Raw genomic sequence first — 18,964 nt, 5'->3', positions numbered from 1 at the left:
ATCATATTTTATCACTTAAATGTCAATAAATATTAAGACTTAATCATCAATTAATTTCAATAAAATTTAAAAATCAAAATTTAATATTTTTATAATTTTTTATATTAAATATGTTTTCAGTTTAAAAACTTTTTTGAATTTTATTTCTAGTCTCTAAATAAAAGTTTAACCAGTTTTTGTCGTTTAATTTTTTTTTTTTACATTTGTTTATCTCGCATTTTGCACTACTAACATTGTAGTTATGTAAGCTGTCAAGTCTTCGATCAATAACATGCATTTATGTGCAACTTTTTTTAAAATTACAATTTTAATCTTTTTTCTACGAAATTCATTTTTACTTCTTCCAAATTTATTTATTGGTTTTAGTTCTTCATCTTTTCATAAAAAAGTTTTTTTGTTATTCAATAGTTTTTTGATAATTTTAGTCTATTAATTATTGAACAAATCAATAACTCACTAAATTATAATAAAACAAAATCAGCAACATGTTAAATTATAATCTAAAACACAAAATCAATAATTTACTAAAACATGGTCTTAACATAAAACCAATATCTCACGGTAAACAAAACCAGCCAGGATAAACAAAAACATAAACCATCGAACCTATGAATCAAAATTCAAGTACCAAAATCACGATCTTTGAATTATGTTTACCTTAATTCATAATTTCAATTATTAAAGAAACGTTAAACTGTTCCATCTTAGTCTTCCTCCTACAAATTATTTTGCTCTATAAAAAATACTATGCATAAAGAATACACGTCTTTGTGTAGAAAAAAAGTCTTTTTATATTTATTTTCAATAAAAAAATAATTTTTCTTTATTACAATATTTTTTTTGGAATAAACACTATTCTCCTTACTTTTTTCCAAGATATAGCTATAATGGCAAGAAAGTGATGCCACAACAATATTTCTTGTGGCCTTCAAACCAAGTACACAAATTAATGCCAAGTACACAAATTAAACAAGCACATTCAATTGTTTAACTATTATAATATTGTATCGCAAAAAAAAATAAAATTAATGTTTGATTCTATTTTTTATATTTTATTTTAAATAAATTAACTTGTTTAACCTAATAATTTGTGATGAGTTGAGTCAAATTGGCTATTTTTTGACTCATTAAAAATCAAGTTAGATTTGATTAATATCTCAATTTTTTGCGAACATATGATTAATCAAGTTGTCTCACTTCAACAACTCTATTACATTGTAAACTCTGTGATTATCACATCATTTAACAATTATACTTGTTGTTGAAAATAAAATTATTGTAATTGTTAAGAGACTAAATTCAATAACTAACATATTGAGAAATAATAGTTAAGAGACTTAAAGTGAATTTTGTATTAATATATATATATATATATATGAGGTTTGACAAATTTGTGACTAAAAATATAGTTTATAAATAAAAAGCTACAAGTTATTTTTTTTATCCATTAGAATTATGATGATAGCAACAAGATTTGGATACAGGACTATATTATTAGGTGTACAAAATTGACACGTAATATATATTTTATAAGTTTGTAAGTTACTCAAAAGTATCTATATATATATATATATGTGTATGTATGAGAAAAAATATTTAATATGATAATTAAAATTATATTAAAGAAATGTTTTAACTAAATTAAGTATTGTTGTTAAATATATATTAAGTGGTCAAAATATTTTAGTATACTTTTAGTTTAATTTTGATGTGTGATCTTAAATAAATAATATAGTATTATACATTTTTAGTTGAATTTTAAATACAAAATTTAAAAAACCGCAAAAATCTAAACTAAACAAAACCATAAGAAATTAGTTTGATTTAGTTTGCATTTCATAATTCATTAAATTTAAATCAAATCAAATTACATTTAATTTTATTGTTTGATTTAGATAATTTTTAAGGTCAAAATCAAATTAAATTGTACCATGAACACTTTTAATTTTAACACAAGAGGAGATAACATTATAATACTCTTATCTTTCAGGAGAGAGTAAATAATTTACTCTTTTTATTATTATGATTACCGATTATGTATATAATATTAAAATTTATATATCATAGGAGTGAGTATGACCTAATCAAGTTTACTAGTCCCTAGTGTTGATTTGGACATGTTTGAGCTTTGAAATTGAACTTATCATATTTTTAGGACAAATTCAGATCATATTTCGGATCGTCAAACCCTATTTAATATATAATATTATCTTAAAAATTATTGATTTTATTGAATTATTATGTATTAAAAATAAAAATTATTTAATCATCAATATTTTTTATAAAATAATATTTTATTTATAATAAAATTATTTATTTAATATATATTATAAAATATACTCTAATTTAAATTATACATTTCTTTTAATTTATAACTTAACCAAATATAATGTTAAAATTAACTTAATGTAAAGTTTGATTGACTCGATCTTATTTCATATATTTTTGGATAATAATCTAATCAAATTTAAAATTTAAAAAATAATCTAGTCAAAATATCAAATTTTCTTTGACAAAAATAAATCCAACCCCAACTCACCCTAATTCATTATCGGTTGAAACAGTCTTATTAACATGTTATTGATTCTTAATTAGGTCTCGTTCAAATTAAAATAAATTCTATCAACAAACTATCAAGGTTGAAACAAAAATATACTTGTCCCATAATTTGACTAAAAAAAAGTAATCAATCTGAGGCAAAGTTCTTTTAATGTCGAAGAGATAAGTTGCGTGTGAAATTTTTTACTTTGTAATAGATAAACACATCATCTGCAAAGAAAGAGAAATACAAAACCATTTTTTTCTTCTTCTTACAGACATTATTAAGAGAATTAAAAGAACCAATTTCTTTACGTTAAAAAACAAATAAGTAACAGGACACTTTTTAAAGATGAGTGCTCACAACACATTATTTAACGTATTTATCTTAACCACACTTTTTATAATCAGTTGAAATTAATTAGCTAGAAACTATAAAATCATTATTAAAACTCATTATTAGGTAAAAAATGTGACACTTTTTTATTTTCAATTATATAATTTTTAACAAAATTTAACTAATAAAAAAGTTAAAAAAAGTGTTATAAAGTATATTCTTAATAATATATACAATAATATTTGAAAATGTAAAATCTCCAAATATAAGGGTGGAGAGGAGCGCAAAGACAACATTGAATTTGATAAATAAGAGAAATATTTAATTTAGTTTAGTTCAGTTTTACACACCATAACCAAAATAGAATTGATCCAAATAAAAAAATTTTTGTGATTTCGGTTATTTTGAATAATTCTTTGTGTTGGTAGAGCAACTAGCTGTCCAAGACACATCTCTATTTTTTTTTTTGGTTCGTCCTTAGAGTATCCATCGCTGATAGTAGTGACTAATTTCCTCATACGTTGAAGACACTTCAAAGGGTGGGATAGCTGACTCCAAGAGTTAACGCGGCTATATACACAAGACAGGATTCAAACTCCTGACCTTACTTAAACATGGATCAACTCCTACCGCTGAACTACACGAGGTTCACACAACTCTATCTCTATGTGACACTTAAATTTGCAGCATCCAATTAATATAAAATAAAATATCACATTTAGTATACGATGGTGTTTCGTGACAAGCATAGTTATACTTGTCTAAGGTAGATGTTACATTTTCTGTAGCATATTTGAGTTGACTTGTTTTCTATCTCTTTTTTATGCATGCACATCATTTTCCTTTCCCACGTTTGTGGCATGATGTATCCCATATTCCGCTGCATGCACAATTTGTTTATGATCACTCACTTAGGGACTTTGTATGACCTGTGACATGCCTTGTGATTCACTCTCTTATATTGATTAATTGATTGTGTTAGTAGAGCAACCATCATGGCAAGACACATTCTATGTGAAACTTAAAATTGTGTCACTTAAATTTGCAACATCCCATTTATATCAAAAATCACATTTAGTATATGGTGATGTTTCATGACAAGCATAATTCTACGTCTGAGGTAATTAATACTACATTTTATTTACCATATTTTGCATGACTTTTATTTTTCTTCTTTCTTTCTCTTTATATGCACAATGTTTTCTTTTCCTCCACGTTCTGAACATAATGCATCCCATAATTTGATGCATGTGAGATTTGTTAGTTACTCTCTTATGGACCTTTTATGATTCATTGACATACCTTATGATTCACTCACTTTATGTCTCCTATATTAATCTTTTTAACTTGTTTCAACCTATCATCTCTATATTTTTCTTTTTATTTTTGCATTCTTACTTTATTTTCTCTATTTGTTGTTTCATTGCTCTTAACATACAAGTAAATATTTCGTCCCATTTTATTGATGTTAATTTTGTTTTATTTCAATTTTACAATTCACTTGTATATGTTTAGGGTGAATATTTTGAATTTGTCTTTATCTATATTTCTATAAATACTAATGTATAAAAGGATGTTACTTTCCACATTTGCTGAATCATTATACCTTGTGTTTATTAAAAAAATACTAATATATAAAGGGATATTCCCATTAATAATCATTTTTTAACTTCACATTTATTAAACCTTTATATCCTTCAATTATTAGGAAAAATAAAATATCAATAATTTTTTTAGTAACTACCATTATTTTCATGAATAGTTAACCATTCACTCCACTATTTTTTGTTTAATCTATTTAAGCTAACTTAGATTGTTGGTCTTTTATCTTATTTTTTATATTCATCTTGATTTTTTATCTATTAAAATATATATTTTGGTTCTTTATCTTTTATATTTGAATCAATTTGGTGTTTTTAAAATAATGATTATTTTGAATTTTGTGAAATGATTTTAGATCAATTTTTAAATTCAAAATATGAAACTTGTAACATTAGATTTATCTATATAAAAATTATGAAATGTAGTTGATGTTTGAATAAAAAAAGGTTATACTCAAAGTGAAAATATATCTTATGAACAATTAGAAAATAATGAGATTATATATGTATATATATTTTTAAATTTGATATTCACGATGTTTATAATACATTTGATTTAAACTTCAATTGCATTAATTTTTTTTTTATATAAATGAATCTTATGAAATAAGTTTCAAATCTTAAATACTCTAAAAAAAATCAAAAAGACTAAATTAACACCAAATTTAAAAGATAAATGATGAAACAAACATTTTTAAAAGATAAAAAATCAAAATAAATAAAAATAAAATAAAATATCAAAAGTATAATTTAGTCCTTTATATAAATAAATACTAAAAGACACCCGATGTTTCTTTTTCCACACACACATATATATATATATATATATATATATATATATATATATATATATATATATATATATATATATATATTATTTGCATTGATGTATTGTTATTTGTGTTAATTAAATTGTTTGCCTTAGATTTGCTGTCAAAATTTGTTACAAGCAATTACTTAAGTACACATATTCCATTTGTTTTGTAAAACTCATTGCTAAACAATTATTCTATTACCTTTTTCTTAATCGTCGTGAGATTTTGGGTTTGTTTATTAATTTTTTTAAAAAAATCAAAACAAGTACCTTTAATTAAGGAAGATAAGAGTTATTTATGAAAGAAAGTAGAAAAATTAGACAAAGATATAAAAAATAAAAATATTTTTTTATTTACAAAAAAAGCTTTAAAAAAAAGAAGTTTAAACAAACTCATTCTATCCTACTTAATATATCGGCGCTAATGTATTGATAAAAAAAATTAGAATACAAAATAGTGAACAGTTATACATTTTATTTTTATCTTTAAATATACATGGTGAAAAAAATTAGAATACAAAGTGTATTGTTATAGAAGTTAATTATTTATACACTGCCGGTAAAGTTTTTACATTGACAATTAATTATATCTTTTAAATTATTTTATTTTATTTTTATTCATTAAATAAGTAATTGACATGACACTATTAAAAAATATGATTGGTTGTTAGTGTAAAAAAACTTTATATCAATAGTGTATAGATGATTAACTCTTGCTATAGATAAAAAATTATAATGAGTTAATCACCTATACACTGTTAATGTAAAGTTTTTTTTACACAGACAATTAATTATATCTTTTAATTGTGCTATGTCACTATAAATACATTTAGGGGGGTGTATTGGTTTAGGATTTCGTAGGATTTTAAAAGACTTTTTTTGAGTAAAAAAGTCCATTGGTATTCAATCAGGATTTTATGTCACTTAAAAACAATACAGTGGTATTCAATCTGGATTTTTAGGATTTTTTAAAGAGTCCATTAAAATCCATTGGTATTCATTTGAGATTTTTTACAACTTAAAAACAATCCATTGGTATTCAAAAATTTAAGGATTTTAAAGGATTGTTGTGTGAGAGGGATTTTGAAAGACTTTCTAGTGTTATCTATAAATACCAGATTCATAAAACAATCCCATCCAAACCCATCGGATTTTGAAGGATTGTTTGAAATGATTTTTCAAGTGTTTTAAGAATTTTCAAGTGAGTTTTTCATCTTTTTTTTTCTATGCTCCTGTCTTCTCCATTTTTTCTCTACTAATAATACTACACTATTGTTCATTGCTCATATATAATACTATTCTCATACCATTCTCCTATTTTGTGAAACTCTAATATGTAAATGATAGTGTCATTGACTTGTTTTATTTTTCTGTTCGTTCTCTTTAATTGACTTACTTTATTTTATTCTATGTAGTTGAATTTGTTCCTTTATATAACACAAAAAAATACTTGAAATTTTAACTTTTAAGTGGTAATTTTTTTTATGACACACGTTAAGAAAAGAAAAAGGTGAAAGATGAAATTGATATCATAATCTCAACAATATATATATATATATATATATATATATATATACAAAAGATGAATTTGTTAGGGTTTTTGTGAGTAGAATGAGATAAAAATGGATCTTAGTAGGGGGAAGAACCCTCTTAGCATAAAAATTGCGAATTCTCTCTTTCCCTTGAATTTGTTACTCTTATCCTTCCTCCTTTTATGACTTAACAATTATTTTATTTTTTTTACTATGAATTTTTCTTTTTTATTTTTATATTATGAAATTAAGATTTTTTATATTTTAAAAAAAGAAAATTAACATAAGACATTGCAATATCTAATTTTTTAGGGTTTAGGATTTATGCCTTCATTAACTTATTTTTTAAAAAAGAAAATATTGTTAAAATATTTGTTAGAATAATTTATATTTATAAATATCGTTAAAAATTATCATATATATATATATTCTCTATATCTAAATACTTCTGTTTATATAAAAAAAATTATATATCTAAATATTTTTTCAGTATCGAATATACTAATTTTTTTATATAAAAAATTATCTTATGTTTCTATATTTTCGTTTTTACATTTTTTTTATAATAACTGAGGTATTTGATCCATTTGGATAGCAAAAATATATTCGATCTTGTATGTTGGTGTGCTTCTAAAAATAATACTATAATTTTATTGATTTTGTCTATTATCCGTAATTATTTATATAACTATTTTTTAACATATATTGTTTTAGTAATTCAAATGGGAGATTCACAAGGAAATAATAAAGAAAAATGAAAAGAGAAAGAAAACTATGAAGCTTGGATTAAGGATGATTCCGATGAATTGTTACAATTGATAGTGGATGTTATAAAAAGAGGATAGAATATTATAGAGAATTATTATTATTATTTATCTAGACATTATTTTTTTTATTTATTATTTTTATCTTTGACTCTTTTTAAATTTGAATGTATAATTTTTTTTAAATCTTATCAAATGTCAAAACTCCACAAAATCCCACAGAATCCATTAAAATCCTAATTTAAAAGTATTGCAGAATCAATTAAAATCCTGATTTTAAGTCTTGTAGAATCTTGCAAAATCTTAAAAGTCATGAAAATCCTGCAAAGTCTTTTAAAATCCGCAGGATTTTTTTTAACTAAAAAAGTTCTTTAAAATCCTAATCCAATACACCCCCCTTACTTTTAACAGTGACATGACACAATTAAAAAATATAATTAATTGTCAATTTAAAAAACTTTACACTGACAATCAATCATATTTTTTAATAATACCATATCAGTTGCTTATTTAATAAAATAAATAATTTTAAAAAATAATTAATTGTTAGTGTAAAAAACTTTGTAATAACGTTATATCCATGATTAATTCATATAATATTATGATTTCATATTCACACTTTTTCTCCACCTCTCTCTCTCTCTGGGTCTCCCTCCAAATGCGACCAAAACTAAAACCACCCGTCAATTCCACCTCATTGACTAAAGCAGACAGTACAATAACAGAGGGAGCCCCGCCAAAACGCAGAATAGAATCACTTTCAGCTTCAGCCTCCTTCGTTCTTGTTCATTCATTCATGTCCCCTAGGGTTCCAAAACCACTTCACTATCTGCGTTGAAAAACCATTAACCATGTACTCAAGCAATTTGATCGGCTTCATCTTGGCCCTCACCTCCAGCGCCTTCATCGGCTCCAGCTTCATCATCAAGAAGAAAGGCCTCCAACGCGCCACTCTCAACGGCTCTTCTGCCAGTTACCTCTCTCTCTCTCTCTCTTCTCCCTCACTCCTTATTCCCATTGCTATGCCTAATTCCTCGTCGCAGGTGGTGGAGGCTACGGTTACCTGCTACAACCTCTCTGGTGGCTCGGAATGGTTACCAGTCAGTACCTAACTTTTTCTATTCACCTTTAATTGCATTTTTAGTTACTCAATTATCATAATTGTGCAAGTTTGCTCTTTCACGTTTCAATTGTACCGATTTACTCTCTCCAATTTTTTACCATCCTTTCTTCCAATATCTAGCATAATTAACTAATATGCATGGTCATCACATGACATCACACAATAGTGCTTAATATTGGGTGGAATAGGGATGAAAAGACTTGGATCGTAAATGAGAGAAAACATGAGGACCAATTATAATATACTATAGAACCAAAATCGTGACTAAAAATATAACTAACCTTTTTTATTTATTTCACTTTCTTTTATCTTTTGATATTGGGCCTCGTTTTTTTTTTTTTTAATTACAGTGATTGTTGGAGAGATAGCGAATTTTGTGGCGTACGTTTACGCCCCCGCGGTGCTTGTCACGCCGCTTGGTGCTTTGAGTATTATTGTTAGGTAAAATAAAATTAAACGCTTGCGGATTTTTTTTTCTTCAATTTTTTATATTATTTTAATATTTTGATTAATTTTGCTGTTTTGTGACTCTGGGAATGGCTAGTGCTGTCTTGGCGCATTTCATGTTGAACGAGAAGCTGCAGAAAATGGGCATGCTCGGGTGTCTTTTGTGCATTGTGGGATCCACTGTGATTGTGCTCCATGCACCTCAAGAAAAGAGTCTTAGTTCTGTACAGGAAATATGGCAGATGGCTGTTCAACCGGGTATGCTATTGTGTTGCTTGCTGAGGTTTTATTGTTTGTACATGAAATGTGGCTGAAAATGCGGATTGTGTGTTTTATACATATTTGCTGGATTTTTTTTTTATATATGCATGATGTTATTGCTTTGTGTTCTGGCATCCAGCATTCCTGTTGTACACGGCCTCAGCTATCGCTGTAGCGGTCTTTTTGATTGTGTATTGTGCTCCTCGCTATGGCCAGACTAATATTTTAGTTTATATTGGAATATGCTCCATAATTGGATCCTTGACTGTAAGCGACTCTTCCTACCTAGTTCATCTTTGAAGTACTTATAGTTGACAACTCAATACCCAAGGTCGCCTTTGGTTTTGTGCTTCTGATAGAATATCCTGTTTCTCAGGTCATGAGCATAAAGGCGATTGGCATTGCTATAAGACTTACACTTGAGGGTGCAGACCAGTTTGTTCAGTTTCAGACATGGATTTTTACAATGGTCGCTATTTCATGCATCGTGACTCAGTTAAATTATCTTAATATGGTCTGTATCACTGTTAACTTTTATCTGAACTTAATAATGTTTGGTATTTGGTAAAAAGTTGGAGCCTGAGTTTATATTCTCCTTTGAGGAAATGATATAGGTATTCTGTGTTGGCTATTCTGATGTCATTCTGTTTGTATTTCATACGAGGGAGCATTTTGTAGATTTTGTGGCAACTTTTTTTCTTCTTTCATTGCTGCCTATTATCAACATGTCTGTTTTGAAGTTTTCATCTAAAGTAATTGCGTATCATCATATCAATTAAAGAAATGATTTGTAGGCCTTGAGCTGATCTAGAAGTTCAAAAGATGCTAGCATCTAGTCCAAATAACATCCATGTAATGCTTGACCTGAGCCACCAGAACTAATAATCTTAAAGTCCGATTCCTATTTACAAGATTGTTCTTTCCATTCCTTTTAGTTTCATCATTTTCTTGCTAGTTGGTCTTCAAACTAGGCTTCTGTTCTGACCAACTCATGGCATGACTGCAGGCATTAGATACTTTTAACACAGCAGTTGTTTCTCCGATCTACTATGCCTTGTTCACATCTTTTACAATATTAGCTAGTGCAATCATGTTTAAGGTTGGTATTTTACTGAAACAAATTAAAAAATGCATCCGAAAAGACATCTTTATGATTAAGTGGTCAACTCTGTTGTAATCCTGGCTCTTCTGCTTTTATTGTTTAGGACTATTCTGGTCAAAGTGTAAGCAGTATTGCATCTGAGCTATGTGGTTTCATTACTGTTTTATCTGGAACAACTGTATTACATAGTACAAGAGAGCCAGATCCTCCAGTCAATACAGGTAATGAATCAGCCTCTTTGTTGAGGAGCCCTCTGTTGATATAAGGTCCTCATTATATGTGCCTTTGTTGAGCTGCAATAAAAAACTTTATCAGTATTGGATAGCTTGACCTGTAATATAGCCTGTTTACAGTTTACACCAAAGACTATACCTTTTGCATTTTAGATAATGCGAGAAAATTGCTCATATTTTCTTGTTAACTTGCTCAATTCTAAATTATACGAGTAGCCATAACCATGGAATAAGCGATATTGCTTTTTCATATAATTTTTAAGACTAACAAGCAAGGTTGTCGCAAACGAGGTCTTATTTAGAATTGGGAAGGGAGGGGAACACGTAAATTATGGGACCATAGCAGGGATCTTACCTAACATACAAAATTGTGTGTAACAAAAACAGTTCTCATTTGAGAACATGGATAATTAAGATTAAAAGTTAATTAATAGTTACATGACCACTTAAAAATGTCATGGTGTGCATTTATCTTTTAATCTTAACCATTCTAATAAGATCTAATGGTCAATATATATTATTCTTATTTCTCACAATAAGTGTTTTTGCCTTAGTTACTCCTTGTGTGTAGAGACAGAAAGAGTGTGGGGGAGAAGGGATTGATTTATACTGTCATAATTATAATGCGTTCACATATCATAAATAATTTTATAATAAATGTGATTTTTATCGGTCTAATGGTAAATTGTAACTAAATATTACCTTAATTATGTGTGTCAAATCGTATAAAAAATTAAAAATTGAACAATAACAATAAAATAATCAAAATGGTTCTTTTAAAAGTATGTCTCGCATTAAATTTGATGCATACCAATGAGGTATCACATAGTTTTGAATTAATTTGAAATGTAGATATGATATGGTTAATATGATAGGAATTTTCAGTACAATGATTGCATTTGGGATAAAATTATATATTACAAAATTATTATATGGTTTAGGAATGACTTAGGCTTACATCAGTTTAAGCAGTCCCTCCAATCAGGCGCACTAATGTCTAAACAAAGAATGCTCCTATGGGAGTCAATGAGTTAATGTAAAAGAACAAAGAACTCAAAAAACAAGCTGCTAGTGTTCAGATGAGTTTGAATAAAGGATGTCGAAGAATGTCAGGTGAGTACAGATGAGAGAGAAGAGAGATTAGTTGAAAAAAACCCATAATTTTTCCCCCTATCCGAGTTGCACAGTCTGACTTTTGAGTTGGTGGGTCTAAAACACAAAGAAGCCGACCAATCATACAATTGAACAAGTCATCTTGGTGATTTTGCTCTGGTCCCATGTACAACAATGGTAACAGGGTTTGAATTTAATGGGGAAGGAATTATATAAATGTAGACAGATTTCTAGATAGTCATTTATTTACCTAGATGCTGGTAATTGATGAAAAATTGTGGTAAAGGCCTGACATATTTGACAATAGAAAATTTTGCATGTTATGGAAAATTCCCTTGAAAGAAACTACCTTGAGGGGAGCACCAAAGAGAGGCCAAAAAGACAATCTAATAATAAAGCAAGAAAAAGGAAATATTAGAAATGAACCGAGTCTAACTCAAGTGCAACTCAGGATGATGTGGAACACACATTACCTTGTGCCCAAGACTGGATATTTGCAGGTGCCAGGTGGTCCAATGTCAAGACTAAATAGGCTTTGAGATCATATTAAAAATAGTACTGCCTAATGGATATTTCTTTGTTGAATACTTTTATATGGATTGTTCTTAATATGGTATTTAATTTTCAAAAATTGAACATCGTGAATTTTGTCTGATAAGTGTATTTTAAGTCAAGTCCTAATAATAGTAGCAATATTTGCTTTTTCCTGCTTAACATGATTTAGTTTTCTTTTTTTATTCATGAAAATAGAATATGGTACTAAAAACTAAGAAGGTTTACAATAATTCACGCATCCTGCTCAAAGCTAAACACTTGAGTTTGAATTTACTTGATGGATCTCTGGTGTTTTATTCTTTGATGGAAATTACTATTATAATATAGGCACTGTCAGATTAATGATGAGTTCATAAAATGAGCTAAAAGCCTTACAGTTTCTGGGATAGAAGTATACTGTGGTTCTGATGTTTATTAGAGTTAATTCTTTTATATACACCTAAATCCATTATTTTCCAATTGAAGACTTCTTTTCATCCTATAATGCACTTTCTTAACTTAGATACAGATAGTTTTTTTTATCCCTGTATAAAGAACCTGGAGATTAAAATTGTAGTTTGCATAAATGATATATACCCATGCAATGGCAAAACAAGTTCTGTTAGAAAATAAGGGCACATTCAAAGAGGAAAGTTAAACCCGAAAATGTTTGGGTTGAGGGCACATAGATAACATTGACAGACTAAGATTTGTTAACGTAACTTTGATATGTTTTGGCTGAGATTGGAATTTGTTTGCTATATTCTGGTTGTGTTTAAGATGAGAGACTAATGCTCTTTTCATAAATGCATATATTTTTTCCCCTCCCTTCTGAACAAACTAGGGGATAGTGCCTAATTATTCTACACGTGCAGATTTATATAGTCCCTTGTCTCCAAAAGTATCCTGGTATTTTCAAGGCAATGGCGAACCTTGGAAACAGAAGGAGGAAGATGGTCCACCCTTCAATTTAATTACAGTTATCCGGCAAGACCATTTCAAGTGATACATAAATCTTGGACAGTTGGAACAAGAAGTTAGATCTGTCAATTGCTATATTTTTCTCATTGTCAGATCTCTTCAGATTTACTCTAAGAAATGGAAATTTAGCAGGCTTATTTACATTAAGCAACAGAAATGTAGCAGTGTATAGGGTTTGGCTCTGACCCCATCTATTTGATTCAGCAAATTCAAAAGAAAATCATCGCATTGTGCAGGCAGAGACGAGACAGCGCTTTCTTTTCTCTGGGGTTTTGTTCATGGGTATCATATGAAATTAAAGATTGACTGCTATCGTGTAAAATGCCGGGGTTGTTGTATCTTTGAGTCCCCTTGTATTCCTGTCCCCAATTTATTTTTTGGGTTCCATCCCCCCTTCCCCCTTTTGATTCACCTGAACAATGAAAAATCTATGTATATTGATCAATGTAATTTTAATTATTTCATTAAAGGAACTTACTGATTGGATATGGATATGATATCTATAATATTCTACTATTGGTGTCATCTTTGCTCGGACACCATTAAGGTTCTGAACCTAAACAAAGCTACTCGGACTTAAATTGTTTGACGTGATTCATGACAAAAGTTTAGTTGGATATTCTGACTGCAATTTTACGACTGTCTATTTGAGGTGTATTGCAGAAAAATGGTTTTATTTTATTCATTAAATGATTTTTCTATCCGAATGGTATATGGTGCATAGGTTGCCTGCAAGAATGACGCGATATTGAATTCGACTTTATATATATATATTCTTTTATGCGAATTTGAACGGGATGAAATATGTAATTTGTAATTTCATTAAAAAAAATTTAATAAGGTTGATGATTGACTCTAATTTTAAGAATCGTACTTTGATCTATTCTAAATTTTTATACATTAAAAAAAATATAGTGCTTAGATTAAGGAGGATAAAAAAATATTAAATGAAATTGTTTTTCTAAGTGAATTTTTTTTTAATATTTTCATTAATAAAAAGATTTAAGTATTTATATATTTGTTACAATCTCTTGTCAAAAGATATACCTAAATTTAACAAACAAAATTATGCAAAGTAAAAACAGTTTTTATTACTAAAAAAAACACTTTCTAGAATAATTTCTTATATCAACTCTATATATTAAACATCAATTGTTATCTTATACTAAAATGTTTTTTAAAAAATTTTTCGATCAAACGATTTGTAAGAATTCTTTTAATTTTTGTTTATCTATTTCAACTTTTATTTATTATAATTATTTATAAACTAAATATTATCATTTTAAAATAAATTATTAATAAAAATAATTTTGTATTACAATATCTTTATTATAAATCTAAAATATAATTTACATATTTAAAAATATCTATTACACAAATTTTATATATAATTTATATATTTAAACATAGTATATATATATATATAGTTAAAATATATAAGGGGTTCAGCGTTCAACTCGCATGTCTTGATGTGGTTTTATTAACTTAAATGTCTGACAAATTGAAGAGTTTAGTTCGAAATATAGTATAAATAGTAAACTTTAATGTCAGGTGCCATCCTAGTGGCTGTAGTTTAGTGGTAAGAATTCCACGTTGTGGCCGTGGAGACCTGGGCTCGAATCCCAGCAGCCACATGGTGTTTTAATTTTTTGGCTCTAGACCGACCATAAATATCTGTCAAAATCCACTGAAATTGCTTTTTCAATATTTGCCTATTATAAAGATTTTTATCTTTATTTTTTCATATGTTTTTATTACTTTTATTGTATTTGGATACAAAATATTAAAATCAGAAATTCTGAATGTTTAACATTTTAAATAATTTTCAAAAATTAAATCGCGATGTATCTTTCTTGGTTTCATCACTAATTTCATGACGTTTTTAAGAAACAAATAGTTGTCTCTTGATCCTCCTTAGAGGTATAATACTTTGCAGTATTATCAACCACTTGTGAATTGACATATTTGTAATTGACACATTTGTGCATGGTCTCCATGTTCCTAATACCAAACCAAACCAAGCCAGACATTGCATGAAACCCAAGCTTTCCACAAAATAACGAAGCATGTACATATTATTGATATTGCCACATTGCTAGGTAGAGAAACTACAAGCTCAGCTATTTCACCTATTACTACTAGCACTCTCATCTTCCATTAAGTTTGCAGATTTTTTCACTAAACCTTTGGATCCTTTATCATTTCCCCACTTTCATGGCCAAGCTGGGAGTGCTTTCCACACACTCCAGCTTGAGGGGTGTTAGGATATAGTACCTACTATTGTTATGTAACATACTCTATCATCAATGGAATGATTCATTTTTCTGTGCCAAACTTGTCAATAACTATCCTTCCAATTGTAGTGGCAGCATATCCAAACAAGATTCATCTTTCCACGGCATGAATGCCCCTTCATGTGATAAATTCTGCCAGCACACAACGTATAAATCAGAAAGAGACACTACAAGCCTCTAATATCTCAAGTCTTCATTCAAAGTAATACCGCAATGTAAATATTGTAAAGCTTACTTCGATTCTATGATACAATTCACACACACAAAATTGATAGTTTTAGATAGCGGTGCCAGTTTTATGGACTAATAAAAGATAAATGAAAATCAAGATCTAGGTGAGTTGTAACACAGAAGGATACGGACCTTCCCTCGTAGCGTTGCAAAATGGGGCTAATGTGGACCAAGATATAAAAGCATATATTCTCAATATGATGACTATTTTACATAGTAAAAGGATGCATATAGTCACAAAGAGAACTAACTACACAATGAGGTAACTGTTCGAGTTATTTGACTATCCCATTATATGCTGACTTATCTAGAAAATTAATTGAGAACTACAAAATGAGGCAACTGAGGCCTAGCAACCAGAAGAAAATCAAAATCCTTCAAATCACATACCCAACTATTAACACGTGTGGTTAGTTGGAGATTAGTTAGATACACGAGGGATTAGTTACCCTATCTACTTTTACTCAATTCTTTATAGCTCTTGCCATATTTCTCAACACAAACATCTGGAAATGTCTTTAAGGTTAAATATTTTCAGGATAACATATTGAGCAGTGCATGAAAGGCTGTATAAAATAACATGTATTGAGATGCTGAAATATCATAAGATACTTACTTTCAACCAATAGAAGAATCCACGCAGGAGATTCAGAACTCTGGGATGATCACCATTAGCCTTTTCTATCTTCTCTGCAAGATCTGCAAAACAAGCACATGTATAAAATCTTATACTTCTCATAGTAGTTACTAGTATTCTTCAAAAATAGCATTTAGAATAAATTAGAATGCACTAACAGTGTAATGTATGGTAAGATACTAAGATTGCTGACTTTTGTAATAATTACATTAAATGTCATATTTAAGATGATTCCTAATTGATTGTCAGTGTATAAAAGTTAAACCCGTAACATTTAATAGTCTATACAAAAGCAACTTTCTATCCCAACTGGGTAAGCACAGACAAGCACATGAACTCCAACATGCAAACACAGCAAGTGCAAAATGAAAGAGAAGGCCACATCTTACTCACCAGGACTATAATCAAGAAAAGACATTCCAAGATGATCTTTCTCATAGATTTTGATTCGCCCACGCAGGTCTCTATGGTGTTGGACTCGCTTTCGAACAGTAATTTCATTTAAAAGCCTCTGGTGCTCTTCCTCACAGTAAGGCACCTTAAGTTCTTCCATGAGTTTTTCTTTAAAAAGTGTCCTTGCAATGTCCTCATTGTGTTCATGCCAAAAATGTTCCACCTTCAACAGGGAAGCAACACATAATATATAGCTAACAAAAACTAAATGAACAGTATTGAATATAAGCAAAAAGAACTTTTAATTTTAGAAACATACGATCTGGCTTTGCACGATTATATCTTGTGTTTCATCATCACTATCTTTAGGCAAGCTAGATGGGGCATCAGTTTTCATAGAACGCATTTTCAGTCTCAGATTCCTGCGCCTACCCTTCAAGTTACATGCATGTTTCTCTACCTTTGAAGTCACATCACTACTCTTAACATTAACATTCATAGCAGCAGAGAGTTTTGCACCTTTTGGCTTCCTACCCCTACGCTTCACACCACTGCTAAGAACATTATGCCTCTTATAGTTTGCACCAGGATTCACATGCAATTCTGTGTCTAAGCACACATTGACGTCTTCATTTGAAACATGATTTGTATTATCCATTGTGCATATAGCAGTAGTACTCTTAGGAGTTGATAATTCAGGCTCATACTTTACAAAGACACCATCCTCAGGAATATCAAGTACGTAAGAGTTTCCATGAGGACTAAAATGATCCCAGAAATACTTACAATCTGGATCAATCATCACAACTTCATCATCATCACCATCTGTGTTTTCTTCAGCATTGTTGTCTATGCTAGGGTCCTGAAGATGAAGCGTCTCAGAGTGAACAATGTTATATAAACCATCCATGAATTGCACCAATTCGGGGTCACCTTTTGGATCATTTACAACGAAGTCCTGCAATAGGGTATTGAAGTAGTTGAACTTTTCAGTTCCACTTTTGAGGACCCTTTTCTTCTTTTGCAAGTGACTGTATATTTCAGATTCACAGTCCCATGTTCTGCTTCTTGATAGCTTCTTCAATGCCAATGCCTTGTGCTTCGATGGAGTGGGTACCATTCCGTGGCACAGTTGGTTCTGAAGTGAAGAACAACGTTGCCTCAATTAATGGCGATAACTCAATCTCTCTTAATATCATTATCTACCAGATTTTGGTTTGCATGTTTAGTTTAACTTATGTTCAGAATTATACTATATTTCTTCTTATTACCAAAAACAAAAAGTTCATTTTTTATTTATTTATTTGGGGTTAATTTATGATGATAAATTTTTATTTATTCCTTTTGAAAGAGAAGCAGAATGATAATGATGGAAGAGTTATTAGCAGCAAGTATCTTGTGCAAAAGAAAATATTTTTTGGTGGTGGATTGTAAACATTTGAGAAGGGTGTGTTTGTGTTTGATTTGATGCATGTAAAAGAAAAGAGAAGATGAATGGGGAAGAAAATGGTTTTCATTTCAACATGACACATAAAAAGAAGTGTTGAAGAGGAAGCATGCATGTGAGGCTAACCTGTGGGAGAGACGCAGACCTCAGCTCCTGTTGTCTGTCGATGGAGAATGACAAATGAGAAAATGACGCAAGTTTTCTGCCTTAATCGACACTCTACGCTCTACAGGATTAGAGTCACAGAACCCGACAACCGGCAATGTACGCATGTAGGCTAACTATTTTTTTTTTTTTTGATGAAATTTAAATATCTTTTTAAGGCATTTAAGACATGAAATTCATTTCATTATATTCATCTACATAAAATAATTGAACCAATTTGATGTTTGAAATTAAAATAAAAAGAGATAAAAATTGCATAAATATGAGTCTGATGAGCAATCAAAAAAAAAAAACTAATTTAAATTGTACTTTTCTCCGCTATTTTTATTTATTTGCAATTGCAATCTCATTATTTTAAATTAGAGTTATTTATTGCCTTAAATTTAACAATAAAAAAATTGATTTTAACATGTTAAT

The 18,964-nt window shown here is 29.0% G+C and overlaps 2 protein-coding genes and 1 non-coding gene across 3 annotated transcripts; 2 read left to right on the top strand and 1 right to left on the bottom strand.

Annotated features, from left to right (window-relative positions):
• The first annotated feature begins 8,225 nt into the window (after positions 1–8,225).
• LOC109787801 (putative magnesium transporter NIPA7) lies at positions 8,226–13,872 on the top strand. The gene is made up of 9 exons (XM_020346369.3): positions 8,226–8,558; positions 8,630–8,686; positions 9,060–9,150; positions 9,254–9,414; positions 9,557–9,684; positions 9,794–9,931; positions 10,424–10,516; positions 10,623–10,740; positions 13,275–13,872. The coding sequence occupies exons 1-9, from the start codon at positions 8,438–8,440 to the stop codon at positions 13,403–13,405; spliced, it is 1,038 nt and encodes a 345-aa protein (XP_020201958.1). The 5' UTR covers positions 8,226–8,437; the 3' UTR covers positions 13,406–13,872.
• A 1,070-nt stretch (positions 13,873–14,942) lies between these two features.
• On the top strand, positions 14,943–15,014 carry TRNAH-GUG (transfer RNA histidin (anticodon GUG)). Its single transcript has one exon. It is a non-coding gene; the product is annotated as a tRNA-His (tRNA).
• A 29-nt stretch (positions 15,015–15,043) lies between these two features.
• Positions 15,044–18,629, bottom strand: LOC109787800 (uncharacterized). The gene is made up of 5 exons (XM_020346368.3): positions 18,509–18,629; positions 17,255–18,073; positions 16,936–17,158; positions 16,522–16,604; positions 15,044–15,806 (listed from the first exon to the last, which is right to left on the bottom strand). Exons 2-5 carry the CDS (start codon positions 18,053–18,055, stop codon positions 15,726–15,728), a joined length of 1,188 nt encoding a protein of 395 aa, XP_020201957.2. The 5' UTR covers positions 18,056–18,073; positions 18,509–18,629; the 3' UTR covers positions 15,044–15,725.
• Positions 18,630–18,964: the final 335 nt, after the last annotated feature.

This window comes from Cajanus cajan, chromosome 6 (genome assembly GCF_000230855.2).
Source record: "Cajanus cajan strain Asha chromosome 6, NIPB_CcT2T_4, whole genome shotgun sequence".
Lineage (NCBI taxonomy): Eukaryota > Viridiplantae > Streptophyta > Magnoliopsida > Fabales > Fabaceae > Cajanus > Cajanus cajan.
The sequence above is the reverse complement of the archived record's forward strand: the minus strand, read 5'-3'. Positions and strand labels throughout refer to the sequence as shown.